Genomic DNA, 24,129 nt, shown 5'->3' with positions numbered 1-24,129 from the left:
ATCTATCTATCTATCTCATATCTATCTATCTCCTATCTATCTATCTATCTCCTATCTATCTATCTATCTATCTATCTATCTATCTATCTATCTATCTCCTATCTATCTATCTATCCATCTCCTATCTATCTCCTATCTATCTGTCTATCTATGTCATATCTATCTATCTATCTATCTATATATCTCATATCTATCTATCTATCTCATATCTATCTATATATCTATCTATCTTCTATCTATCTCATATCTATCTATCTATCTATCTCATATCTATCTATCTCATATCTATCTATCTCATATCTATCTATCTATCTCATATCTATCTATCTCATATCTATCTATCTACTATCTATCTATCTATCTATCTATCTATCTCATATCTATCTATCTATCTATCTATCTATCTCCTATCTATCTATCTATCTATCTATCTATCTATCTATCTATCTATCTCATATCTATCTATCTCATATCTATCTATATATCTATTAGAGATGAGCGAACGTACTCGGTAAGGGCGATTTCGCAATCGAGCACCGCGATTTTCGAGTACTTCACTACTCGGGTGAAAAGTACTCGGGTGCGCCGGGGGGCAGGGTGGGGCGCGGCGGAGCGGGGGGTAGCAGCGGGAACTGGGGGGAGCTCTCTCACTCTCCCTCTCCCCCCCCACTCCCCTCTGCAACCCCCCGCTCACCCCCGGTGCACCCGAGTACTTTTCACCCGAGTAGTGAAGTACTCGAAAATCGCGGTGCTCGATTGCGAAATCGCCCTTACCGAGTACGTTCGCTCATCTCTAATATATCTATCTCATATCTATCTATCTCATATCTATCTATATATCTATCTATCTATCTATCTCATGTCTATCTATCTCATATCTATCTATCTATCTCCTATCTATCTATCTCCTATCTATCTATCTCATATCTATCTATCTCATATCTATCTATATATCTATCTATCTATCTATCTATCTATCTATCTCATGTCTATCTATCTCATATCTATCTATCTATCTCCTATCTATCTATCTATCTATCTCATATCTATCTATCTATCTATCTCCTATCTATCTATCTGTCTATCTATCTCATATCTATCTATATATCTTCTATCTATCTATCTATCTCATATCTATCTATCTCCTATCTATATATCTTCTATCTATCTATCTATCTCATATCTATCTATCTATTAGAGATGAGCAAGTATACTCGCTAAGGCACATTACTCGAGCGAGTAGTGCCTTAGCCGAGTATCTCCTCGCTCATCTCTAAAGATGCGGGGAGCGGCGGGGGAGAGCGGGGAGGAACAGAGGGGAGATCTCTCTCTCCTTCTCTCGCCCCCGCTCCCACCCGCTCCCCACCACAACTCACCTGTCACCCCCACCGGCCCCCTAATCTTTAGAGACGAGCAGGGAGATACTCGGCTAAGGCACTACTCGCTCATCTCTACTATCTATCTACCTCATATCTATCTATCTATCATTTATCTATCTATCTCCTATCTATCTATCTATCTATCTATCTCATATCTATCTATCTCATATCTATCTATCTATCTCATATCTATCTATCTTCTATCTATCATATATCTATCTATCTCATATCTATCTATCTATCTATCATCTATCTATCTATCATTTATCTATCTATCTCCTATCTATCTATCTATCTATCTCATATCTATCTATCTCATATCTATCTATCTATCTCATATCTATCTCCTATCTATTTCCTATCTATCTATCTATCTATCTATCTATCTATCTCATATCTATCTATCTATCTATCTATCTATCTATCTATCTCCTATTTATCTATCTATCTATCTTATATCTATCTATCTCATATCTATCTATCTCCTATCTATCTATCTATCTATCTATCTATCTATCTATCTATCTATCTATCTCATATCTATCTATCTCATATCTATCTATCATCTATCTATCTATCTATCTCATATCTATCTCATATCTATCTCCTATCTATCTATCTATCTCCTATCTATCTATCTCCTATCTATCTATCTATCTATCTATCTATCTATCTATCTATCTATCTCATATCTATCTATCTATCTCATATCTATCTATCTCATATCTATCTATCTATCTATCTTATATCTATCTCCTATCCATCTATCTATCTATCTCATATCTATCTATCTATCTATCTATCTCATATCTATCTATCTATCTATCTATCTATCTCATATCTATCTATCTATCTCATATCTATCTATCATATATGTATCTATCTCATATCTATCTATCTATCTATCTCATATCTATCTATCTTCTATCTATCTATCTCATATCTATCTATCTATCTCCTATTTATCTTTCTATCTCATATCTATCTATCTATCTCATATCTATCTATCTATCTCCTATCTATCTCATATCTATCTATCTATCTATCTATCTCATATCTATCTATCTATCTCATATCTATCTATCATATATGTATCTATCTCATATCTATCTATCTATCTATCTATCTATCTATCTATCTCATATCTATCTATCTATCTCATATCTATCTATCTATCTATCTATCTCCTATCTATCTCATATCTATCTATCTATCTATCTATCTCATATCTATCTATCTATCTCATATCTATCTATCATATATGTATCTATCTCATATCTATCTATCTATCTATCTATCTATCTATCTATCTATCTCATATCTATCTATCTTCTATCTATCTATCTCATATCTATCTATCTATCTCCTATTTATCTTTCTATCTCATATCTATCTATCTATCTCATATCTATCTATCTATCTCATATCTATCTATCTCCTATCTATCTCCTATCTATCTATCTATCTATCTATCTCATATCTATCTATCTATCTCATATCTATCTATCTATCTCATATCTATCTATCTCCTATCTATCTATTTCCTATCTATCTATCTCATATCTATCTATCTATCTCATATCTATCTATCTATCTATCTATCTATCTATCTATCTATCTATCTCCTATTTATCTATCTATCTTATATCTATCTATCTCATATCTATCTATCTCATATCTATCTATCTATCTATCTATCTATCTATCTATCTATCTATCTATCTATCTATCTCATATCTATCTATCTCCTATCTATCTATCTCATATCTATCTCATATCTATCTATCTATCTATCTATCTATCTATCTATCTATCTCCTATCTATCTCCTATCTATCTATCTATCTATCTCATATCTATCTATCTCCTATCTATCTATCTATCTATCTATCTATCTATCTATCCATCTCATATCTAGATAGCGCTTGTTGCTAAGAAAACATCCCTGTGTCTCTGTTATTATGGAAGCTGTGTAACTAACAACAGGCAGTGGATTACAGCGGTAAAGCAGAACATTTTTAATGGAAGTACAGTATATTACAGAGACTAACACAAACTAGTAGATGAGCAGTTGTCTAAAACATTAGTGCCCCTTTAAGCCTTGATAGACTGCCCAAAATATAAGTGCAATGGCAAACTGAAAAGAACATGTAATTGCCCTTTAAGAGGCAGCAGTGGACTGCAGGATGCCATGACAGCCCATAGGACGTGGTTTATGGTGCAGACGCACATTAGGTATTGGTAATGTTCTCTCTACGGTGTCTGCATTCTTTCACGCTTGGTGATCCAGTGATGTGATCTGTTCCTGCTGAGATCCTGTTAATCTACAACCAAATTAAATAGCGTAAATGAAGAACGGACCGCGGCCGCGGTTATCCACATAGAACAATCATCCCTAGCGTAGACAGCGTCATCTATGTGCATTGCCATAGATGTGTCCATATTATGGCTGCAACACCCAGAACCTGAGAGATTGCACATAAATCAGCAGTCCATTTTGTGGCTGATAACAGAAAACAATAGATTGCATTTCAGTAGGTTTTCATTGTAAACATGGTGGCAGAACGGAGCCCCCTGCTGGCAGCCGCTGGCCTTACAATAAGGTGACCCCACATGTACTGCCGTCGGCGATGCCTGCTGTCTGGCGCACGGTCACTTGGTGGTTTGTGTGGTAACCGCAGGCCGCCGACTAAATCATATGCTGTGAGTTATATGGTGGGAAGAATACAGAGGAGCGCTGCTCCGGTGGGCGAGAGGATTATGATGGATTACCTTCTGGCGATCAGTGGTTAATACATTGACTCATTTATAGCTTGTCGGACATTCCCATGATGCTCAGCAGCAGATAGATTGCCAGATGCTATCTGTTTCCGGGAGGGGGGGGGGGGGGGTGTTTATGGATTTGGGCCTTTATTTCAGTTCTGGTCTGGGGTCTGTATTTACTTAGGGGTGAGGAGGTCTTTATTGGTTTAGGGGGTCTGGTCACGGGTCTGTATTAGTTCCTGAGGTCTAGTCTGGGCCCTTTATTAGTTTCTGGGGTCTGTATTTATTTAGGGTCGGGCCTGGTCTCCGTATTAGTTTCTGGGGTCTGTATTTATTTAGGGGTCGGGCCTGGTCTCCGTATTAGTTTCTGGGGTCTGTATTTATTTAGGGGTCGGGCCTGGGGTCTGAATTAGTTCAGGGGGTCTGGTCTACAGGTCTATATTGGTTTAGGGGGTCTGGTGTTCGTAATAGTTTCCGGGGTCTGTATTAGTTTCTGGGGTCTGTATTTATTTACGGGTCAGGTCTCGGGTCTGTATTAGTTTCTGGGGTTGGGTCCGGGGTCTGTATTTATTTGGGGGGGTCAGGCCTAGGGGCTGTATTAGTTTCTGGGGTTGGTATTTATTTACGGGTCAGGTCCAGGGTCTGTATTTATTTAGGGGTCGGGCCTGGGGTCTGTATTTATTTAGGGGTCGGGTCTGGGGTCTGTATTAGTTTATTGGGTCAGGTCTGGGGTCTGTGTTACTTTTTGGGATCGGGTCTGGGGTCTGTATTTATTTATGGGTGAAGCCTGGGGTCTGTATTAGTTTATTGGGTCAGTTCTGGGGACTGTATTAGTTTAGGGGGTCTGGTCTACAGGTCTACATTGGTTTAGGGGGTCTGGTCTACAGGTCTACATTGGTTTAGGGGGTGTGGTCTTCAGGTCTATATTGGTTTAGGGGATATTGCCAAGGGTCTGTATTTGTTTAGAGGCCTGTTTCTAGGGTCTATTTGTTTGAGTATGGCCTGGGGTCTGGTTTTAGGGGGTCTCGTGTGGGCGCCGTATTTATTGGGTCTCCCACCATTTAGGGAACTGGTTTGAGTCTGTGTTTAGGGGATGTGATCTCTGGTCAGTATTGTATGTAGGGATACACTACTTGTGACTCACTTGCCATCAGATGGGCGTATGAACTATATAAATGGGCGGGGCATATGTTAAAAACTTTTCACTTCACAAGTCCCCTCCTAATATATTGTTTCCTCTCGCTGATGTCACTATTAGAAGTTGTTATATACACTTTAAACAGGCACCACCAAAGACATTTCTCCCCTGTCTTGTGTCTGATCGCTGGGGGCCTGACCCCTGCGACCCCCAGTGATCCTGGCGTCAGTACACCCAAATGTCCCTGTGAATAGAGCGGCAGTGCGTCTGCTCCAATGCCACTCCATTCACTTTGATGGGACAACCATTCATCAATGCAAAGTCCACCCATTCCATAGAAGTTAATGAAGCCGCAGTGACGCATGCGCATTGATGCTCTAATCGCATGAGCCATTTGGGTGCAATTTTAGTGGTAAAACCGCATAGTAAGCTATATAATAATAGCCCCTCCCCCGTGGTCAGTGCTGGCCATTTACAATTGCTATTAGGACTAGCGATAAACATCTCCGATTTCCAGGTCTCTATTTGCAATTGTGACATTTCCCAGGCGGTTACTACCGTATATTGGACAGTCTGACGTGGTAATCCTTGCGGATTCTTATAATGACCCTTGTGATCAGCAGGAGATAGTAACATGTGTGCTGTTATATAGTGTTCAAATACAGCTTGCACTATTAACCCTTTCCAATCCAATTTGTATCCTGGTTTTTCTAGGGGGCTTACTCTTTTTCTGCCGTTATACAACGGCGCTATCTGCTGGCTGAACCTAGTACTGCATGAGGTGACACGTTGGATAGGCTCCGACAGCAGAGAGGCTGGCAATATACAGTAAGAGAACCCCGATGGATTTCTTCCAACATCGGAGCTGTACAGCCTTAAATCATAATGTCTTCAGTGGTCAGACAGTGGATTGGAAAGGGTTAATAGCCACTCACATGACTTGCGCCAATGTAGTGCCAATTTTTCCAATATGGATTCCACCATGTGAACAAGGCCTACGGGCGGCTTCACGCAGGACGTAATATTCTGTAGGAGGCTGCGGAATATTCCTTATGTCTTACATGTAGACTTTGATGCAAAATTGAAAATGGCATAATTCTGCAGTTTTGCGCCAAATTCTATAGATTTGTGTGCAGATTTTGACAGTGCCCAGCGTCTTGAGGAATATTCTGCCCCATGTGAAGGCACCCTTAGGGATAGGCATTGACAGTAGATTTTACCATGAGGCCTGATGTGTAGACCCATTGCGGTACCACTGCTTTGGTTTTACTATATATACTGGACCATAAAAGGGATGTGGCTTACATTAATATATATTTTCGGGGTGTTCCATGGTGAAATGGGTGGGGGGCTTAAACCATCACACAAACAAGATAAATGTGTTCACCATAGATATCATTATCAGGATGGATGTGTTGAGCTCACACACAGCTAGAGGGCATCTACTAGGACCCAGATACCCATCTACTGTTTGCAGAAGTCTGGCCAGCAATGGTCTTCATGGAAGAATTGTGGCCCAAAAGCCATACCTTCCACCTAGAAGCAAGACCAAGCAACTTAACTATGCTCGAAAATGTGGGAACTCGGGTGCAGCAGGTACTCTGGACTGATGGGTCATAATGTGAAATATTTGGCTATAACAGAAGGCAGTTTGTTCGCAGTGAAGCATGGTGGAGAGCGGTACAATAATGAGTGTCTGCAGGCAGCAGTGAAGAAGGGTGGAGAGTGGTACAATAATGAGTGTCTGCAGGCAGGAGTGAAGCATGGTGGAGAGCGGTACAATAATGAGTGTCTGCAGGCAGCAGTGAAGCATGGTGGATAGTCCTTACAAGTTTAGGGCTGCATTGCAGCTCATGGAGGTGGGGATTCTCAATGCTGAGATATACGGGCAGATACTTACCCATCATATAGTACCAGCAGGAAGGCATCTGATTGGCTCCGAGTTTATTCTGCAGCAGAACAACCACCCCAAACATCCAGCCAATGTCATTAAGAACTATCTAAAGAAGAACAAGGAGTCCGGGAAGTGATTTGGCCCCACAGAGCCTTGACCTCCCATCATCCAGTCTGTCTGGGATTGAAGGCACAGAAATATTTGAGCGAGCCGACATTCACAGAAGATCTGTGCTGAGTTCTCCAAAATGTTTTGAACAATATCCCTGCTGAGTTCCTTCAAAAACTGAGTGCAAGAATACCTAGAAGAACTGATGCTGTTTTGCATGCACAGGGCGGTCGCACCGAATATTGATGTGATTTACATTTCTCTGTTGTTCCGTCACTTTGCATTTTGTTAATTGACAAAAAAACTATTAACCCTTCTGTTTATGGAAGCATTTTTACTTTGCAGTATTTTTTCTACACCTGCCTAAAACTGTTGCGCACTGCTATATATATATATATATAATGTGTGTGTATATAAGCATCACATGAGGCTCCTGTGCCCCACCAAGCATGTACCATTTATAATACTGCTGTCTTATATGGTAAAGGCACCTTAGGGCCCATCAGGCAGCGGGGCCCATGTGCGTTGCTACCCCCGCGTCCCCTATCTTTTTCACTGACGGTCGTCTGCGACGTTTCTTTGTCTATGACACTTCTTGTTATGAACAGTGACACTTCCTGTGCTTCACCGTGAGAAAAAGCGTCACGTCCGATGGTCACAATTCAAGGTCACTGGTGAAGGTCACGGCAATGTCAGGATGAGCGAAACAAAGCCCCGTCCGGGCGGGAAAAGAGTTAATAAAACGAGAGCAAAAGTGCAGAAGTGCCAATCAGATTCCAGTTCAAACCTTTTTTTGTGAATCCAAAGCAGCGACCTGATTGGTTGCTTCGACCAACTTTTGCGCTGAGTATAATTAGTGGAGTAGTGGTGAGCATGTGTGACCGCCCGCCACTCCATTCACTTCTGAGGAGAGGCGGGTGATCGATGCGCTCGGCGATCTGTAAGTAACGCGATGGACCCGCATGCGCACCACTGTTCAGTTATTCACATGGAGCTTTCGTGGTGCGCTGTTCGCTGGACAACGGGGGTCCCAGTGATCGGACCCCAGAATTAAGACATTTACTGCCCATCCTGTGGAGAGAGGACAAACGTCTTTAATGGGAAAACCCCTTCAATGATTTTAGAATTAAATGTTCCACAATTCCATAACAGACTTTGTATTTCACCTTCACAACATTTGCAAGATCTCTGCTTGCTGTCAGTGATTGGGAACATACAATGCTTACATCTGAAAACTCAATCCAGACCCAATCCTTCACACAGTTGAGGGTTTGTTACAGTTGGTTCTAGTCTAGTCAATGTAGTCAATCCTCTGCGTGTGAGCCGCCCTGATACGTTTTATCTGCACTGATACATTGTAACAAACTATCAGGGCAGGAAGCAGGCTTGGGATTGTCCAGACTGGCTATGATTGTAACACTCAACTGACACTCAACTTTATTAGGTTTTTGGCCTCAGAATGCAAACATTGAATGCTCCCATTCACTGACAGTAAGCAGAAGTCTTGAAAATGCCGAGGCATTAAATCACAAAGTATGTTGGAAAGCTCCGGAGCTTTTTATTATACATTGGTATAATAGTGCCTGACACATGGTGATTTTCATAGGGAACCTATTAAGCCCCGCCGCATCGCTGTAGCTCCTGCAGCCTGCATCGTATACGCTATTCCTGGAATCGCCAAAGTCTTGCCCATCCATAAAATGTACTTTTATTTCAGTATATGCAGTATGCTAATTGGATGACCGGAGTCAGTGGGGCGGTGCTAAATATATATCCCGTCAGGGAGTCATTCCTTAGGCCACACCCCCTCCCTCCTAATTGACAAATTGACAGCTTTCCTGATGTCAATGGCAGCAATGGCCAGCCTTAACTATGTGTGACATACGCTACGCCCACTATCTTATGGGGGGGGGTGCACCAGAAGTATGTAGGGTGGGAGCAATCGCCACAGCCCCTTAGGTCCGCCAAGCCAGATAATCTTCCTCTGTGTGGCAGCATCTTGTGGAGCTACATGAATTACTCTCCTCCTAACTATGTCTCCTGTCCTATGATGTTCTGAGGTGCTGCTGTCAGCCCAGAGGCGCCTCTGCTACACAATTGCTTTGTTCTGGCATTCTATCCATGTACTGATCTTGGTTCTGGTGCTGTATTTATGTTATGAGCTTGCTTCTGATACTGTATCTATATACTGAGCTTGCTTGTGGTGCTGTATTTAAGTTATGAGCTTGGTTCTGGTGTTGTATCTATATACTGAGCTTGGTCCTGGTACTGTACTTAAGTTATGAGCTTGGTTCTGGTACGGTATTTATTTACTGAGCTGTTCTGGTGTGAGTATACTGTTATCTTGCTGCTTTCTGCACAAGCGGAATACAGGCAGACTGCCTATCAGAGCAATATATATAGGTTTTTTCTTATGATGGGAACTCCAAAAGTAATTCTGCATCTAACCGAAGGCCGTCACTTGTGGCAGCGACGCTGAAGTCCTGCACATGCTCTCTCTGGTCCTTTCCGAGCATGTGCAGTGAAGCCCTGCGCCCCCGGATCCAGCTCCAGTTGTACATTGAGCCTGCTCCCCATCTAGTTGTTGTAGGCCAGAGCTATTTTCGCTGCTGCCTAAGAATGCTAATGAGATCTTCAAAATGTGTGGAAACTGGAAGACAAAATGCCCAGCAGACAAAAGGTTAAACATTCCGCCCCGTGACCCCATCGTCCTCCAGAGACCTTCCTTCTATGATCAGGTTTTGCCCTAAAAACAATCCAGTTTCCGCTTACGTGTGGAGCTGAATGTACACAATCCCAGATTTAATGGATACAAATATAGAAAGAGGGCAGGAAGCCACAAGTCCTGGAGATACGAAAGACGTCTTCAAGATGCAGGACAGGAACTCGTTACAATAAGGATATAGTATATCACAGACAGCAGCATACCAACACCAGAACTGCTGTGTGAGAAAATACAGCACCAGAACCAAGCTGTTACATCCAACATTCCTTCCATGCTCAAATCACGAACCCAGCATAACCGCACACATAACTAGATAGAATTGCTATCAGTGGTTGGCTTAACGACTAGTTTATGTGGGCATAGCATATACTCCCGGTTCGGCAACACATCTCCTCGTGTAAACGGGCGGCCAACCAATGACAGCTCTATGGAGATGAATGATCCGTGTAGAAGGACCTTTAGAGTCCTTTTACATGGCACGATTGTGGGGTCAGCCTATTTACACCGACCAATCATCACACAAACTGAACGACAAACGAGAAGCGAACTAATTGATTATCCTCCAGTCTTGGGCAGCTTTTACACTGAACGATTACCGATCAGATTCGCACGATTCAGTGATCAACTGGATGATAATCGTTTAGCGTAAAAGGGCCGAGGATTAGATAAATAGTTGTTTTTTTTCCAGAAACAGAACATGACATTCTGGAAGTTTCTACTAAGCCACGCCCAACTTTATGGAAGCCCCTCCTCCCTCTAAAACGCCTTCCTAGGTGGATTAATATAACCCCACTGTGGTTATATAATAGCAGGAGTGTCAGACTCACTTTCACCAAGTGCCACATCAGCAACACGCCCGCCATTTATAGGGGCTCATTCACACGGACATTTTTGCGCTGGATATTATGCAGATTTTGTTTCGCGCCCAATATGGGCAGATTAAACATAAAAACATTCCAGCACGTCCTGTTTCATATTACGAACCAAAATTGCCCTTTAAAATCAATGCAATCGCGTAAATTCGCAGTGAATATGGGTGACGGATGCGTATTTACGTATAAACACAGGAGGAATCTTTGGGACCTTCTCGTTGTTTTTTTTTGCGCATATGAAAAATGCAATGAATACCTGCGCAAAAAAACACAAGAAGGTCCAAATACGCAGCGAGCAGACAGCGCTTCACCGAAAACACATTCACCTGTGTGAATGAGCCCTAAATGTAGCCGCTCCTTACCATGGCTGTGGAGCTCTATCATGGCGTTTCTGCACTTCCACCAAATACAAACCAAAATAGGACAGAGGCCCGTTCACGTGTCCGTATTTCTGTCTACATGCCGTACGTATTTTTTACTGACAGAATACGGACAAATCGACCCACTAAAGTAAATTAATGCATTTTTACGTCGACCAATACTGCGTGCAAAAAAAAAAAATTTGCCGCCTGTCCTATTTTAATCCGTGTTCGTGGACCAAAATCACCCATAAAAGCCGATGGAAGCGTTAAAAAAAAAAAACGCAGCAAACGCGGATGTTACTGCATTTTTTAGGCCAGGAGACAGTGAAAACAAAAAAGTGACATCAATTGGGCCTTCCTGCGTTTTATTTTTGCGTGTGTGAATCAGATGCCACATGGAGGTAGCAGAAAAGTACATACACCATAAAACGCGTGCAGCGCGCAGTGAAACCGGTCAGTTTTTCTTGGACGGATGGCATGCCCCTGTGTGAATGAGCCCTTACAGGGACCTACAGAGCTGTGATATGTTTGTTGGGGGTCTTCGTGACATGGATGGGAGACAGCGGTGGTCTTCGCTCCCTCGCTAACAGTTTAGCAGATTTGCCGACAGCTAATTCTTACTCCCTGAATCTAAAGAAATGTTTAAGGTTGGTTTTCCAGGATCTGGTGGTGAAACAGTTAACCAGCGCTGGTATTGCTCGTGGAGGGGCCCGCTCGCTCCTCTTTGCTCGCACAGCTGGATACACTTGTTTTTTGGGCATCTGTGCCCAGCAGCTCCTTTCATCCGTCACATTGATATTCCTACAAGGTCCCAGCAAGCTTCCCTTGCCAGACCTCCCCTTGCCAGACCCCCCCTCCACCTCCGCCCCCCCTTCCCCGATCAGCTGAGGACTCCATCGGACCCCTGTTAAATATCTCAGTATAATACTTTCACAGAACAACAATGGCGCCCTGAGCCGGGGAACAATACCCATATCGCCTTTTTGCTAAATAAGCAAGCTGGCTTCAGATCTGGTATGCCACCCCCCTCTGGGCAACCGCTACCCCTGCCAGCAGCGCACAAAACTGTCACTGGCTCGTCAAATATCACGGCGCGTCACCATGGTGATCGCACACCTAACAGCAGTCTTATTATTATGTTTCCACTAACTTTTTAGCCATCATAATTAGTCATTTATTTATGGGCCGCCGTCGAGGAGTGTTGAGGGGCGGGGAGACGTTTGCCAACACTTCTTGCTCCAATGCAGCTAAAAAAAAATGAGGCAAAAAAAAGCAACTTTGCAAAAAATCTTGATTTAAAAATCCTCTACCGTTTTGTGTATACAGCTCCTTTGCAGACCTATGTGTATCCATGCAGCCCCTGTGTAGTCTGATCTTGCTCTAGTGGAGTAAGACATGACCACAGGATCGGGCTCACAGGGTTTGTTTGCAGTCTGTAACCATGGATAGGTATACCTCGGGGCTGTGGACACAAAACGACTGGTGATTTTTAATGGTTGTACCCTTTAAAGGGGCGGTTTCAGAAAACCTTTTTGATCCGCAACGTGGGATGGTTCTCGGACTATATCCAGGCGCCATCACAGCCTCTGCTGTATAGTCGTGACTATGTCCCGGGTGGTGGGCAACGACAGGTTCAAGATGGTGTAGCGGCTGACAAACGGAGACGAAGGTAATAAACATTACTAAACAGCAACCAGATGAATATCTCCACCGGGGGGCGCAGTACTTGATTGTTCCATAAACGCAACCGGCCTTTCTCATTACAGTATGGCTGTCAATATCGGACCGGCAAGGCACTACGACCTCTGATGGATCCGTCCATCTTCCTACGTAGTACGACACACTTTATTCCCGGAGGTCCGCGCCACACAATAACTTTGCCGCCTGAATGCCCCGCAGGTGCCAACTTCTCTGCGTAATACAGCCCATAATTCATGTGTAATTCCAGAGCTCCGCCTCCTCGCGGGCTCACTGCACCGTAAGCGCATAAGGTGCCTCAAATACAGCCGCACTACATTCAGTACATCACATAACTTCTCCGTACCGCCCTGCCAAACCGATTCATATTACATAGCACATCGTTAACCCCTGCATACCCAGTGCACATATTAAATAACCAGGTATATCCGTCATAGTCCAATAGTCCGTCTGACTCATGTATCCGGCAGCTTTCGTGTCCCGCATCTATTTAGCCGTCATTCACTTCTACACCAGCGGGTAGGGAGCCTCCCTCATCTTCCTCGGGGTCTGTGTGGTTCTTGTTTGTCATCAGGCCCTTTTGGCGTTTGCAATGTCTGCCCTCAGATCACCAGGGCATTTCTGGTGACTTCCTCCACCCCCAGCCTAGAGACAGCGCTGCGGTCACAGTATTCAATGACATCACAAGACTGAGAAGAGGGCGGAGCACTAACCGAAGCACCGCAGTCTCTTCAATCAGCTGATCGGGGATCCCAAGTGGTGGACTGATGAGCTATCGATGACCAATCCTGACGATAGATCATCAATAGTTTAATTCATGTGAGCCCAATTACTTGACTGATATCTCATCATGTATGGATACCCGATGTGCTGTGTTCAATATATACGGGCGTTGTATTTGTGTGTAGCAAGATAAATCTTTGCACTATATGTTGTATGACTCTGCTACCTAATACCAATAAAAACAGTTTAAACATAATTAATGCGAGCCTTGGGTTAGATGGCACCCAGCATAGGATATACACAACTTGTTAAAAAACGCCTCTAGAAGAAGTTGTCGTTTTGCTGCAGACCCCGTCCTGTGGTTTAATCTCAGGCGGATCTGTAAATGCTGGGAGTTGTGGTGATTAGATGGACGGTCTTGTCACCAGAGGCCCTAAAAGTGGTTCCCCCTTGGCCTATAAGAGGCTCTCGGAGGCTCCTTGTGTGTAGTGACCTCTTCTTCCACTTATGTAGAGCTTGTTGACCACTAGACACCTCTACGACGCAGAGAAGAGATTTCACCCCGTTACCAGAGAGGGGCGCATTATTGGGGTGTGAGAAGCTGGATGGTCGTATCGACGAATTGTCCCCCACCGGCGATTCTGACCAGGCTGTTAGCGGGTGTTGGGACTAGTGGATGGGGCAAACAAGGTGACCGGGCTCAGGATGCCCCCTACAGACCACCAGTAGAGTGGACCATCTGACCAGACTGTTAGGAGGTGTTGGGACCAGTGGATGAGGGCACACAAGGTGACCGGGCTTAGGACCCCTGACAGACCGCCAGTAGAGAGGAGCATCTGACCAGACTGTTAGGTGTTGGGACCAGTGGATGGGGGCACACAAGGTGACCTTGCTCAGGACATCCGACAGACAACCAGTAGAGAGGAGCCACTGACCAGACTCTTAGGAGGTTTTGGGACCAGTGGATGGGGGCACACAAGCTGACCAGGCTTAGGACACTCCCTACAGACCACCAGTGGAGAGGAGCGTCTGACCAGACTGTTAGGTGTTGGGACCAGTGGATGTGTGAGGGCACACAAGGTGACCGGGCTCAGGATGCCCCCTCCAGAGCACTAGTAGTTAGGAGCATCTAACAAGACTGTTAGGGAGTGTTGGGACCAGTGGATGTATGAGGACACACAATGTGATCGGGCTCAGGATGCCCCCTACAGACCAGCAGTAGAGAGGAGCGTCTGACCAGACTGTTAGGAGATGTTGGGACCAGTGGATGTGTGAGGGCACACAAGCTGACCGGGCTCAGGACACTCCCTACAGACCACCAGTGGAGAGGAGCGTCTGACCAGACTGTTAGGTGTTGGGACCAGTGGATGTGTGAGGGCACACAAGGTGACCGGGCTCAGGATGCCCCCTCCAGAGCACTAGTAGTTAGGAGCATCTAACAAGACTGTTAGGGAGTGTTGGGACCAGTGGATGTATGAGGACACACAAGGTGATCGGGCTCAGGATGCCCCCTACAGACCACCAGTAGAGAGGAGCGTCTGACCAGACTGTTAGGAGATGTTGGGACCAGTGGATGTGTGAGGGCACACAAGGTGACCGGACTCAGGATGCCCCCTACAGACCACCAGTAGAGAGGAGCGTCTGAGCAGACTGTTAGGGGGTGTTGGGACCAGTGGATGTGTGAAGGCGCACAAGGTGACCAAGCTCAGGACGCCCCCACAGACCACCAGTAGAGAGGAGCATCTGACCAGACTTTTAGGAGGTGTTGGGACCAGTGGATGTATGAGGGCACACAAGGTGACCGGACTCAGGATGCCCCCTACAGACCACCAGTGGAGAGGAGCATCTGACAAGACTGTTAGAAGCTGTTGGGACCAGTGGATGTGTGAGGGCACACAAGGTGACCGGACTCAGGACACCACCTACAGACCACCAGTAGAGAGGAGCATCTGATTGTTTGACAAGCATAAGCAGCTCAAACTGACAGGTGGCGCCATCGTTACACCCCTGTGTCTGTCTGAACCATTTCCAGGCATTTGGCTGAAGGACATTTGGTCTCACGGCCCCCATTACATGTACTGTTTCTGCCCTTTGTTTGCAGTAGTGATGTGCAAATGAAACTGGACGCTAGGGAGTGGAACCAGATTTGTCGCCAATAGAACATGCCTGGGACCATCTGGCACGCCAACTTGGGCAGCCTATAATATGAAACAGAACCTTTATGCCTCCATGCCCACCTGTATCACATCTTGTATCCAAGCTAGAGGCAATACAACTGGGTACTAGAGCCTCCATGCCTCCCTGTATCACATCTTGTATCCAAGCTAGAGGTGGTACAACAGGGTACTAGAGCCTCCATGCCCACCTGTATCACATCTTGTATCCAAGCTAGAGGCGGTACAACAGGGTACTAGAGCCTCCATGCTTCCTGTATCACATCTTGTATCCAAGCTAGAGGCGGTACAACAGGGTACTAGAGCCTCCATGCCCACCTGTATCACATCTTGTATCCAAGCTAGAGGCGGTACAACAGGGTACTAGAGCCTCCGTGCCCCTGTTTTACATCTTGTATCCAAGCTAGAGGTGGTACCACAGGGTACTAGAGCCTCCATGCCTGCCTGTATCACATCTTGTATCCAAGCTAGAGGCAATACAACTGGGTACTAGAGCCTCCATGCCTCCCTGTATCACATCTTGTATCCAAGCTAGAGGTGGTACAACAGGGTACTAGAGCCTCCATGCCCACCTGTATCACATCTTGTATCCAAGCTAGAGGCGGTACAACAGGGTACTAGAGCCTCCATGCCCACCTGTATCACATCTTGTATCCAAGCTAGAGGCGGTACAACAGGGTACTAGAGCTTCCATGCCTGCCTGTATCACATCTTGTATCCAAGCTAGAGGCGGTACAACAGGGTACTAGAGCCTCCATGGCTCCCGTATCACATCTTGTATCCAAGCTAGAGGCTGTACAACAGGGTACTAGAGCCTCCATGCCCACCTGTATCACATCTTGTATCCAAGCTAGAGGCGGTACAACAGGGTACTAGAGCCTCCATGCCCACCTGTATCACATCTTGTATCCAAGCTAGAGGCAGTACAACAGGGTACTAGAGCCTCCCTTTAAGTGTTCAGTTTTCCACAATAAATTATCCCTTGGCTCTGATACTGTAATCACTTACTTTAGTTTTGCTCCTTCTAGGGGAGGGATTGTATTTTGCATTGATAGGCAATCCTCCTGAATTCTGCTTGTGCAGAAAGCAGCAAGATAGCAGCATACCTACAACACCTCAGTGACTAAATACGGTATCAGAACAAAGCTCATAACATAAACACAGCATTAACCAACCTCAGTACATAGATGCAGTACCAGAATCAAGCTAATAACATAAATACAGCACCAGAACAAAGCTTGTTACAAATACAGCAGCAGAACTAGGCAGTTGTGTTGCGGGGACACTGCTGGGCTGACCGTGGTGCCTCAGAGCATCAGAGCAGAGAGAACAAGAACGCCCCCAGCCTACATCTGCCTAGTGCAACCTACTGGCTTGTAGCTGACACCCTTTGAAACTGCGCAGGTCGCAGGTAGCTAGCTATAGCTTGATATGAGTTCCACCCTGGAAAAGACCTACATTGTGACCCGCGTTGACCTCAATCTGGTGTTTTTGAAAAGTTACCACTTCTATAAATCAGATATAGGAAGTCGAAAAGTGAAGTACAACTTTTGGTTTGCTGATGCAAAACTAACTTTTTGTAGTTTCTGCTCATTGGCTGCTGAAGTGAAGCCACAGAAGTTAAAAAATAAGTGTCACTGATTGAGTCTAAGTGTATATGACCGTGATGAAGCGGGGTGCCCTGCTGTTTTTGGTGTGTGGATACCCCATGACCTTCTATTAGCCTTGGCTGTGCAGCGATCCTCTTCTGAGACCTGCTGTTACATAAGAAGACGTGTGGCAGCTTGGGGGTTAATGGGCAGCCTGCGCTGTCGTCATGGAACAAGACCGTCTCATTTCTCTTGGGAAATCCAGTAGAGAATTCACCAGTAACGTTGTATTTCCCTGATTTTGTTTGTAAGCTGCAGATCAGGGGCATTGGCCGAAAAAACATATGTGCTCAGTGTAAGCAGGGCCTGATAGCAGGGGCGTGCAGAGAATAGAGGGGGCCTACAGCCAACCGGGGGTCTCCTCCTGTGCTGCTTCAGGCCACTATGCATGAAGCCCATGCAAGATCTGTCTGCATCATTGCAGATACTTTGCAGTGTATGTCCCTTTAACAACCAGTAGTGGTAAATATGGGAACGCCGGTCGCATTGGGGGTCAAATTAAAGTGATTTTAAATAGATCTAACATCCTGTCCGAAGTCATTTCTTACTACATCTTTATAGCAGTCAGAGCTCCATTTTCCTGATACAGAGCTCCAAAACCTCTGCAGAATGATAGAATTCTGACTCCCTGTGGCCACCACTAGAAGGAGCACTGCATGCAATATATACCTTGAACTCAATAATCTGTCTACAGGTAGCTCCCCTAGTGGCGGCTATATATTTGTATACACTACCAGGCGCAAGTTTTAGAACACCTCAATTTTGCAGTTATTTTTCACATTGACACAGTTCAAGGAGAAGGAAACATGGTGGTCTGGGGCTCTTTTGCTGGATGCAGAGTTGACAACCTGCTCAGGGTGACTGGTGCACTGGATAAAAAGAGCTACCACAGCATTTTGATAGGCCATGCAATACCCTCTGGTGTCCGCCTAGTTGGTCAGGGGTTCATATTACAGCAAGATCCAAAACATATGTAGTGGCCCACTATATGCTTTGCTGGCCCCCTCCATACTGTCATACATGTCTTTCTTATGTAGATGCTCTGTGCAAAACTGGCTTGTCATTCTGTTATGTGTATTGCACAGCTGCAGCAAATGAGAGGTTAATGTCTGCAAAGTGTGAGCTGACTGTCTGTAAATGTATCAATTTATGTCCTGTCAGTATGGTATGAGTGAAGGTGTAAGGGCTAATGCCCGCAGGGGAGTCCGTCATGGCGCCCCCCCCCCCCGCCCCCCCCAAAGACCCCATACTCACCTCCGGATCCGCGGTGCGAGTCCCGCATGCGCTGGCAGTGTCATGTGACGTGGCCGGCGGTGGGTGGGAAAGCTTATTCATGCTAGACTTCCACTGTGCTACAACGGAAGTATAGCGTGACGGCCAGCTTCCATTAACTACAATGGAAGCCGGCCGCACGTATTCCCGCGGCAAATAGAACATGCCGTGGGTTATTTCGCGCTGCAGAATTCTGGATACCTGTAAGGCTGCATGTCTACGGGTGATGATCCGCTGGCGATAAATCGCCATCGGATCACGCTGTGTGAAGCTTTCCATACCGTTACTATGGAAAACACAGCCCCCTGTCCATGAGCGGAGAATCATAGCGATTCTCCGCTCGCAGGACTAAAATCGTGGCTTGCCACGATTCTCCGTGATGAGCCTGAGACCTATCAGCGCTCCGTCCTCTTCCCCCGTTTCGGAATATCGCTAGCTATATTCCGTCACGGCCATGGACAGTGGGCCTTAAAGAGGTCCAGCTGCATGGAGGCACCTTTAGCCCTCATGTAGTGAATAATGGAGGAGGAGGAAAGATTTCCCGAATGTAAGGACCAGCATGATCAGCAAGTGAGTCCCCAGAGAGAGACAGTGTGAGCCAGTCCTAAGTTTTCCTACACAAGACCCAGTGCAGAGGTACTCTTCTTCTTCTTCTTTCAATTGTTCACACTCCAGCGTCCTGAATTCTGGGACCACTGGGTGGAGGTACACATCTTCAAGTCTGTCTATATATATCTATAACACTACCTGCACTTGGAGCACTGTCTATTTTTGCCTTGTATCATTGGAGTGTTTATTCAAGTAAAGTTATTTCCAGGACCTGACCGTTCCCGGGGACCTGAGCTACTCTATCACTGTCTGTGGCTTAGTTATTTCCCCACCGATGTTCATGCCGTTGGGTGCCAGAACGGTGGCGTCACCCGTGACAACCTCATCACCTGTTCTACTGTTTATTAGGCATCCCTATGCCGAGGGTGTCCGGTAGAGGCCCAGAGCTGCCCTGGCCTTGGCTGCGTGGATCCCTCTGGGATGGAGCGTGGTAAGTGCCGCCATGACAAGCTAGCATCTTAGCGTATGTCATGGGTCCGGGGCCACCCTACAGGATGCTGCACATACTTTTGGGTTATGTCAGATCTACTTAAGAAGACAAGAAGAAGCTGGTAGACTTTAAAGAATAGAATAGCCTGCATAGCCTCCAGACTTAAACCCCATTGAGCTTGTTTAAGATGAACTGGACAGAAGGGTGAAGGCAAAGCAACCTACAAGCGCAGCACGATTGTGGGAACTCCTGCAACAACGTTGGGAGATTCCTGAAAAATATCTGAATGCAGTTGTAGAAAGAATGCCTTGTTGGTGTAAAGCTGTAATATCAGCGAGAGGGGGCGACTCTGAGGAGTCAAAAGTTTAGATTTGATTTAAGTGGTGGTCGCACATGCGAGCGTGCTCCATTTATCTCACTGGGGCTAACGGAAATATCCAAGTACAAGCGCTCGGATATCTCTAGTCGTCCTATTGAAGATGAATGGAGCAGTACCGCACATGTGCGACCACCGCATCAACCAATCTCCTCCTCACTGTGGTTACCTCCCGATTTTGGTGTGGAATTCCGTAGCTGTTGGATTTGTTCTCCCAACATCGCATCAGTGAAAACAAGGCAGATGGGAAGGAAACCATTAAAAATCATTGGTTTCATATTCTGCCTTTTTACTGAATCTCGCATCACGTGAAAATCGCACGATTTTCTCGCCTGTGTGAAACCACCATAACGGTACACAATGTGGGACCTCAATGGTGGAAATTGACTTTAAGGCGATGGGATGTGGTTTGCGTAGGAGTCTCGTAGAGTCGTCTTGCACTTTGAAGGTGTTTGTTGGCCAAGTATCTGCGTCCGCGTTTATTTCCCAGCCCTGTTTTCGTCGTCTCGCTTTACTGCTCGCATTCCTTGATCTTCTTCTACCTCACCTGCTCCTATTTCTCTGCCCTCCAGAATATCAGTATATCATCTGTGCTCTCCTTATGTAACCAGGAATGAAGTGGCGCAGCTGAGGTTTTCGCAGCGCTGCGCTGTGAAATCATGCAGCCTCCGGCCAGGGCTGACTACGACTTTGCCCTGCAACACTTAATTGGGCGGAACGGAGCACCGGAGCAGGAAGACCCATCTGGCAGAGCTGTGTGCTCAGCTGGAAGCTGTGGTTAGGCAGGAATCTCGCCTGTAACTGGAGCGCTCTATGTGTTTTATTAGTGCTGAGTTAGGGGGTCAGTGTATTTCCATCTCACCATGAGGTCACCGGGTCAGGCAGACAGTAATTTTGCGTATTTAAATGCTGGTTAACTCGCAGTATGAGACGGGTACGATAGAAGGTGTCTCAAAATAATTAAGGTGACATTCCTCAAAATTAAGAAAACACCCTCCTTGTGCATAGGAACACCCCTTTTTTTTGCAAATCTGAATAAGTCCCGCCTCTTTGTTGGGACAGCCCTATAATAACTCTAACTATTATACCGCAGGTGTATCTAAACTTTTTGGAAGATTTTTATTTATATGATGATGTCTGCTAGTTCTCTGAATGCATCCCAGTGGCATACATAGTATAGCAGCAGACCGTGAGGCTCCTGTGGGGCCCTTGCAGACAGGGGCCCCAGCCTTAGTTAGTTCTGACACTTTTGCAATTGGGTGGTGGAGATCTCTGCAAGACTTCATTCTCCAAAGCCATTGATGGCCTCAGCTACCTGCGACCCATGTGGTCACACAGTGCACCGGCCACTAGTGTGTAGAGGCGGCACCAGGTGGATGTAGGCTGGGGGCGATCGCCCCTCTTAGGTGTCCGCCTGATCAGATGATCTTCTTCCTCTGTGCAGCATCGTATTGTGGAGCTACATGAATCATCCTCCTCCTGGCACTAACTCTTCCCCTTTGATGTTCCAAGGTGTCACGGTTAGCCCAAGTATTTATGTTATGAGCTTGGTTCTGATTCTGTATCTATGTACTGAGGTTGGTTTGTGCTGTATTTATGTCATGACTTTGATTCTGGGGCTGTATTAATGTTATGAGCTTGGGTCTTCTATTGTATCTATGTACTGAGGCTGTTTTGCGCCATATTTAAGTTATAAGTTTAGTTCTGGTGTTGTACTTATGTTATGAGCTTGGTTCTGATATTTATCTTTGCGCTGAGCTTGATTCTGGTGCTGCATTTATGTTATCAGCTTGATTCTGCTGCTGTATTTATGTTATCAGCTTGGATCTAGGGTTATATTTATGTTATCAGCTTGGTTCTGAGGCTGTATTTATGTTATGAGCTTAGTGATGGGGCCGCATTTATGTTGAAAGCTTGGTTCTGAAATTGTATCTATATACTGAGGTTGGTTTGTGCTGTATTAATGTAATAAGTTTGGTTATGGTGCTATACTTATGCTATGAGCTTGGTTCTGGTATTTATCTATGTTCTAAGCTTGGTTCTGATTCTGTATTCATGTTATGAGCTTTGTTTTGGTATAGTACTTCTTCACTGAGCTGTTCTGTTGTGTTATGTCTTGCTGCGTTATATCTATTAGTGCAATATATATTGTTTTTATTTCTTCTGATTGGGAAGGGGAGGGGGCACAAAAAAATTCCCCAAAGCGTGCAATTTTACCAAAAGCCGGCTATATCTGGATGAACTGCATTGTTGGAAATTTTGTAAGTGGGGAGACACAGATTAGATATTAGGCAGTGAGGGTGATCAAGGGGTGGAGCAGGTTGCCACAGGAGGTGGTGAGTTCTCCTTCAATAGAAGTCTTCAGAGGTCTTCATCATGTCTCTGTTTTATCACAGGGGGGCAGGCATAACGTCACTTGTTGACACGATGACTGTGAGACGGGCTGCTGAGGTGACCAGGAATACGAATCGCGCTGTGCATCTGTCGCGCCACAGGTAAGAAGTGTGAACGGTTCCCTAAATGTTGAGCCAAGTGGTGAAGGAGGGTTGTACAATGCTGATGCTTCTCACAGATGTGGGTCTGTTACCGTTGTATCCAGACAAGACAAGAGAGCTGTGCTGCTGATGCTGAGGTCACGGAGGATCATCTGGACTGGATACAATTCTAACAACCCCCCAACTGTGAGACATATGGGCTCTGTATGAAAAAATTTGTTACATTCACCAACAGCAAGCAGAGATCTTAAAATGGTAAGGAACTGAAACACAAAGGGGGAAATTTACAAAACACTTTACACCAGATTTTGGCGTAAAAAGTAATGCCTGCGCAAAAACTTTGCATCTTTTTGGATGCTGCATCAGCTCACAACACTTTCCCAAAAAGGGGGAGTGGTCTGTCAGGAAGGGGCGTGGCACAGAAACTGACACCGTTATGTATAATTTAGATCAGAATCTTGCATAAAACATGAAATGTACACCAGATTGGACCTGTTGTACATTTTGGGGTAGACATCTGGGGAGCCATGATGCCCCTAATATATGAAGAGGCAATCCAGATGGGAGACAGACCGAGGTTATACTCTCACTGATGAGGACTAGTCCCAAATATGGGAATCGGCCAACAAGAGTGCTTGCAATATATTAAGGTTAGAGACCAGGGGCGTAACTAAAGGTTCAGGGGCCTGAGTGCAAAGGTTCCGCTTGTTGCATTTTTGAACCACAGTTAAAAAACTGCATGTGTTTTTAAGAAACTGCATACGCTACAAAAAATCATATATGGAATTAACCCCTTAGTGAACAAGCCTGTTTGCATCTTAATGACCAGGCCAAAGTTTGGAAATCTGACATGTGTCACTTTAACATAGAATAACTCTGTAAAGGTTCTGCATATCCCAGTGATTCTGACATGTTTTTTCGCCACATGTTGTACTTCATTTAGGTGGTGAAAATAGACCGATAGAATTTGTGAATATTTATTAAAAGCACCAAAATTGGGAAGATTTTGAAAAGATTTTATTTTTTTCACATTTTTAACTGTAATATCTCAAATATGTGCAAACATACTGTATACATTTTTGATAAGATATATATTTCCATCTGTTTACTTTATTCTGGATGCACATTGGAAAAGCTTTTTTTTTTAACCATTTAGGAGACGTGCAAATTTAACATTGATAACATTTTCAGGAACATTTTTCTGCACCAAGCCAAGATTGTAAAGGCTCATGGGTGTCAGAATGATAGATACCCCCACAAATGACCACACTTTAAAAACTACGCCCCTCATAAAATATTCACTGGGGGTGTCAGGAGGATTTTGACCCCACAGTTTCTTTTCAGGAGTTAATGCAATTTAGAGGAGAAAAAAATAAAATTTCATATTTTTGCAAATATGTCATTTTTCAGATAGGAATTTTTTTTCTATTATGCACATGAAAATGAGGATTTGCACCCCAAAA

The 24,129-nt window shown here is 44.9% G+C and overlaps 1 protein-coding gene across 1 annotated transcript in view; it reads left to right on the top strand.

Annotated features, from left to right (window-relative positions):
• DENND2A (DENN domain containing 2A) overlaps nucleotides 1–24,129 on the top strand; it is an 81,782-nt gene that overhangs the window by 11,421 nt on the left and 46,232 nt on the right. Inside the window, exon 2 of the mRNA XM_066590250.1 lies at nucleotides 22,568–22,666. Within this exon, the coding sequence (XP_066446347.1) occupies nucleotides 22,599–22,666 (68 nt within the window). The 5' untranslated portion in view covers nucleotides 22,568–22,598. The remainder of the gene's footprint in view (nucleotides 1–22,567; nucleotides 22,667–24,129) is intronic.

This window comes from Eleutherodactylus coqui, chromosome 2, assembly GCF_035609145.1.
Source record: "Eleutherodactylus coqui strain aEleCoq1 chromosome 2, aEleCoq1.hap1, whole genome shotgun sequence".
Taxonomy (NCBI): domain Eukaryota; kingdom Metazoa; phylum Chordata; class Amphibia; order Anura; family Eleutherodactylidae; genus Eleutherodactylus; species Eleutherodactylus coqui.
This window is presented reverse-complemented; position numbering and strand designations above follow the sequence as displayed.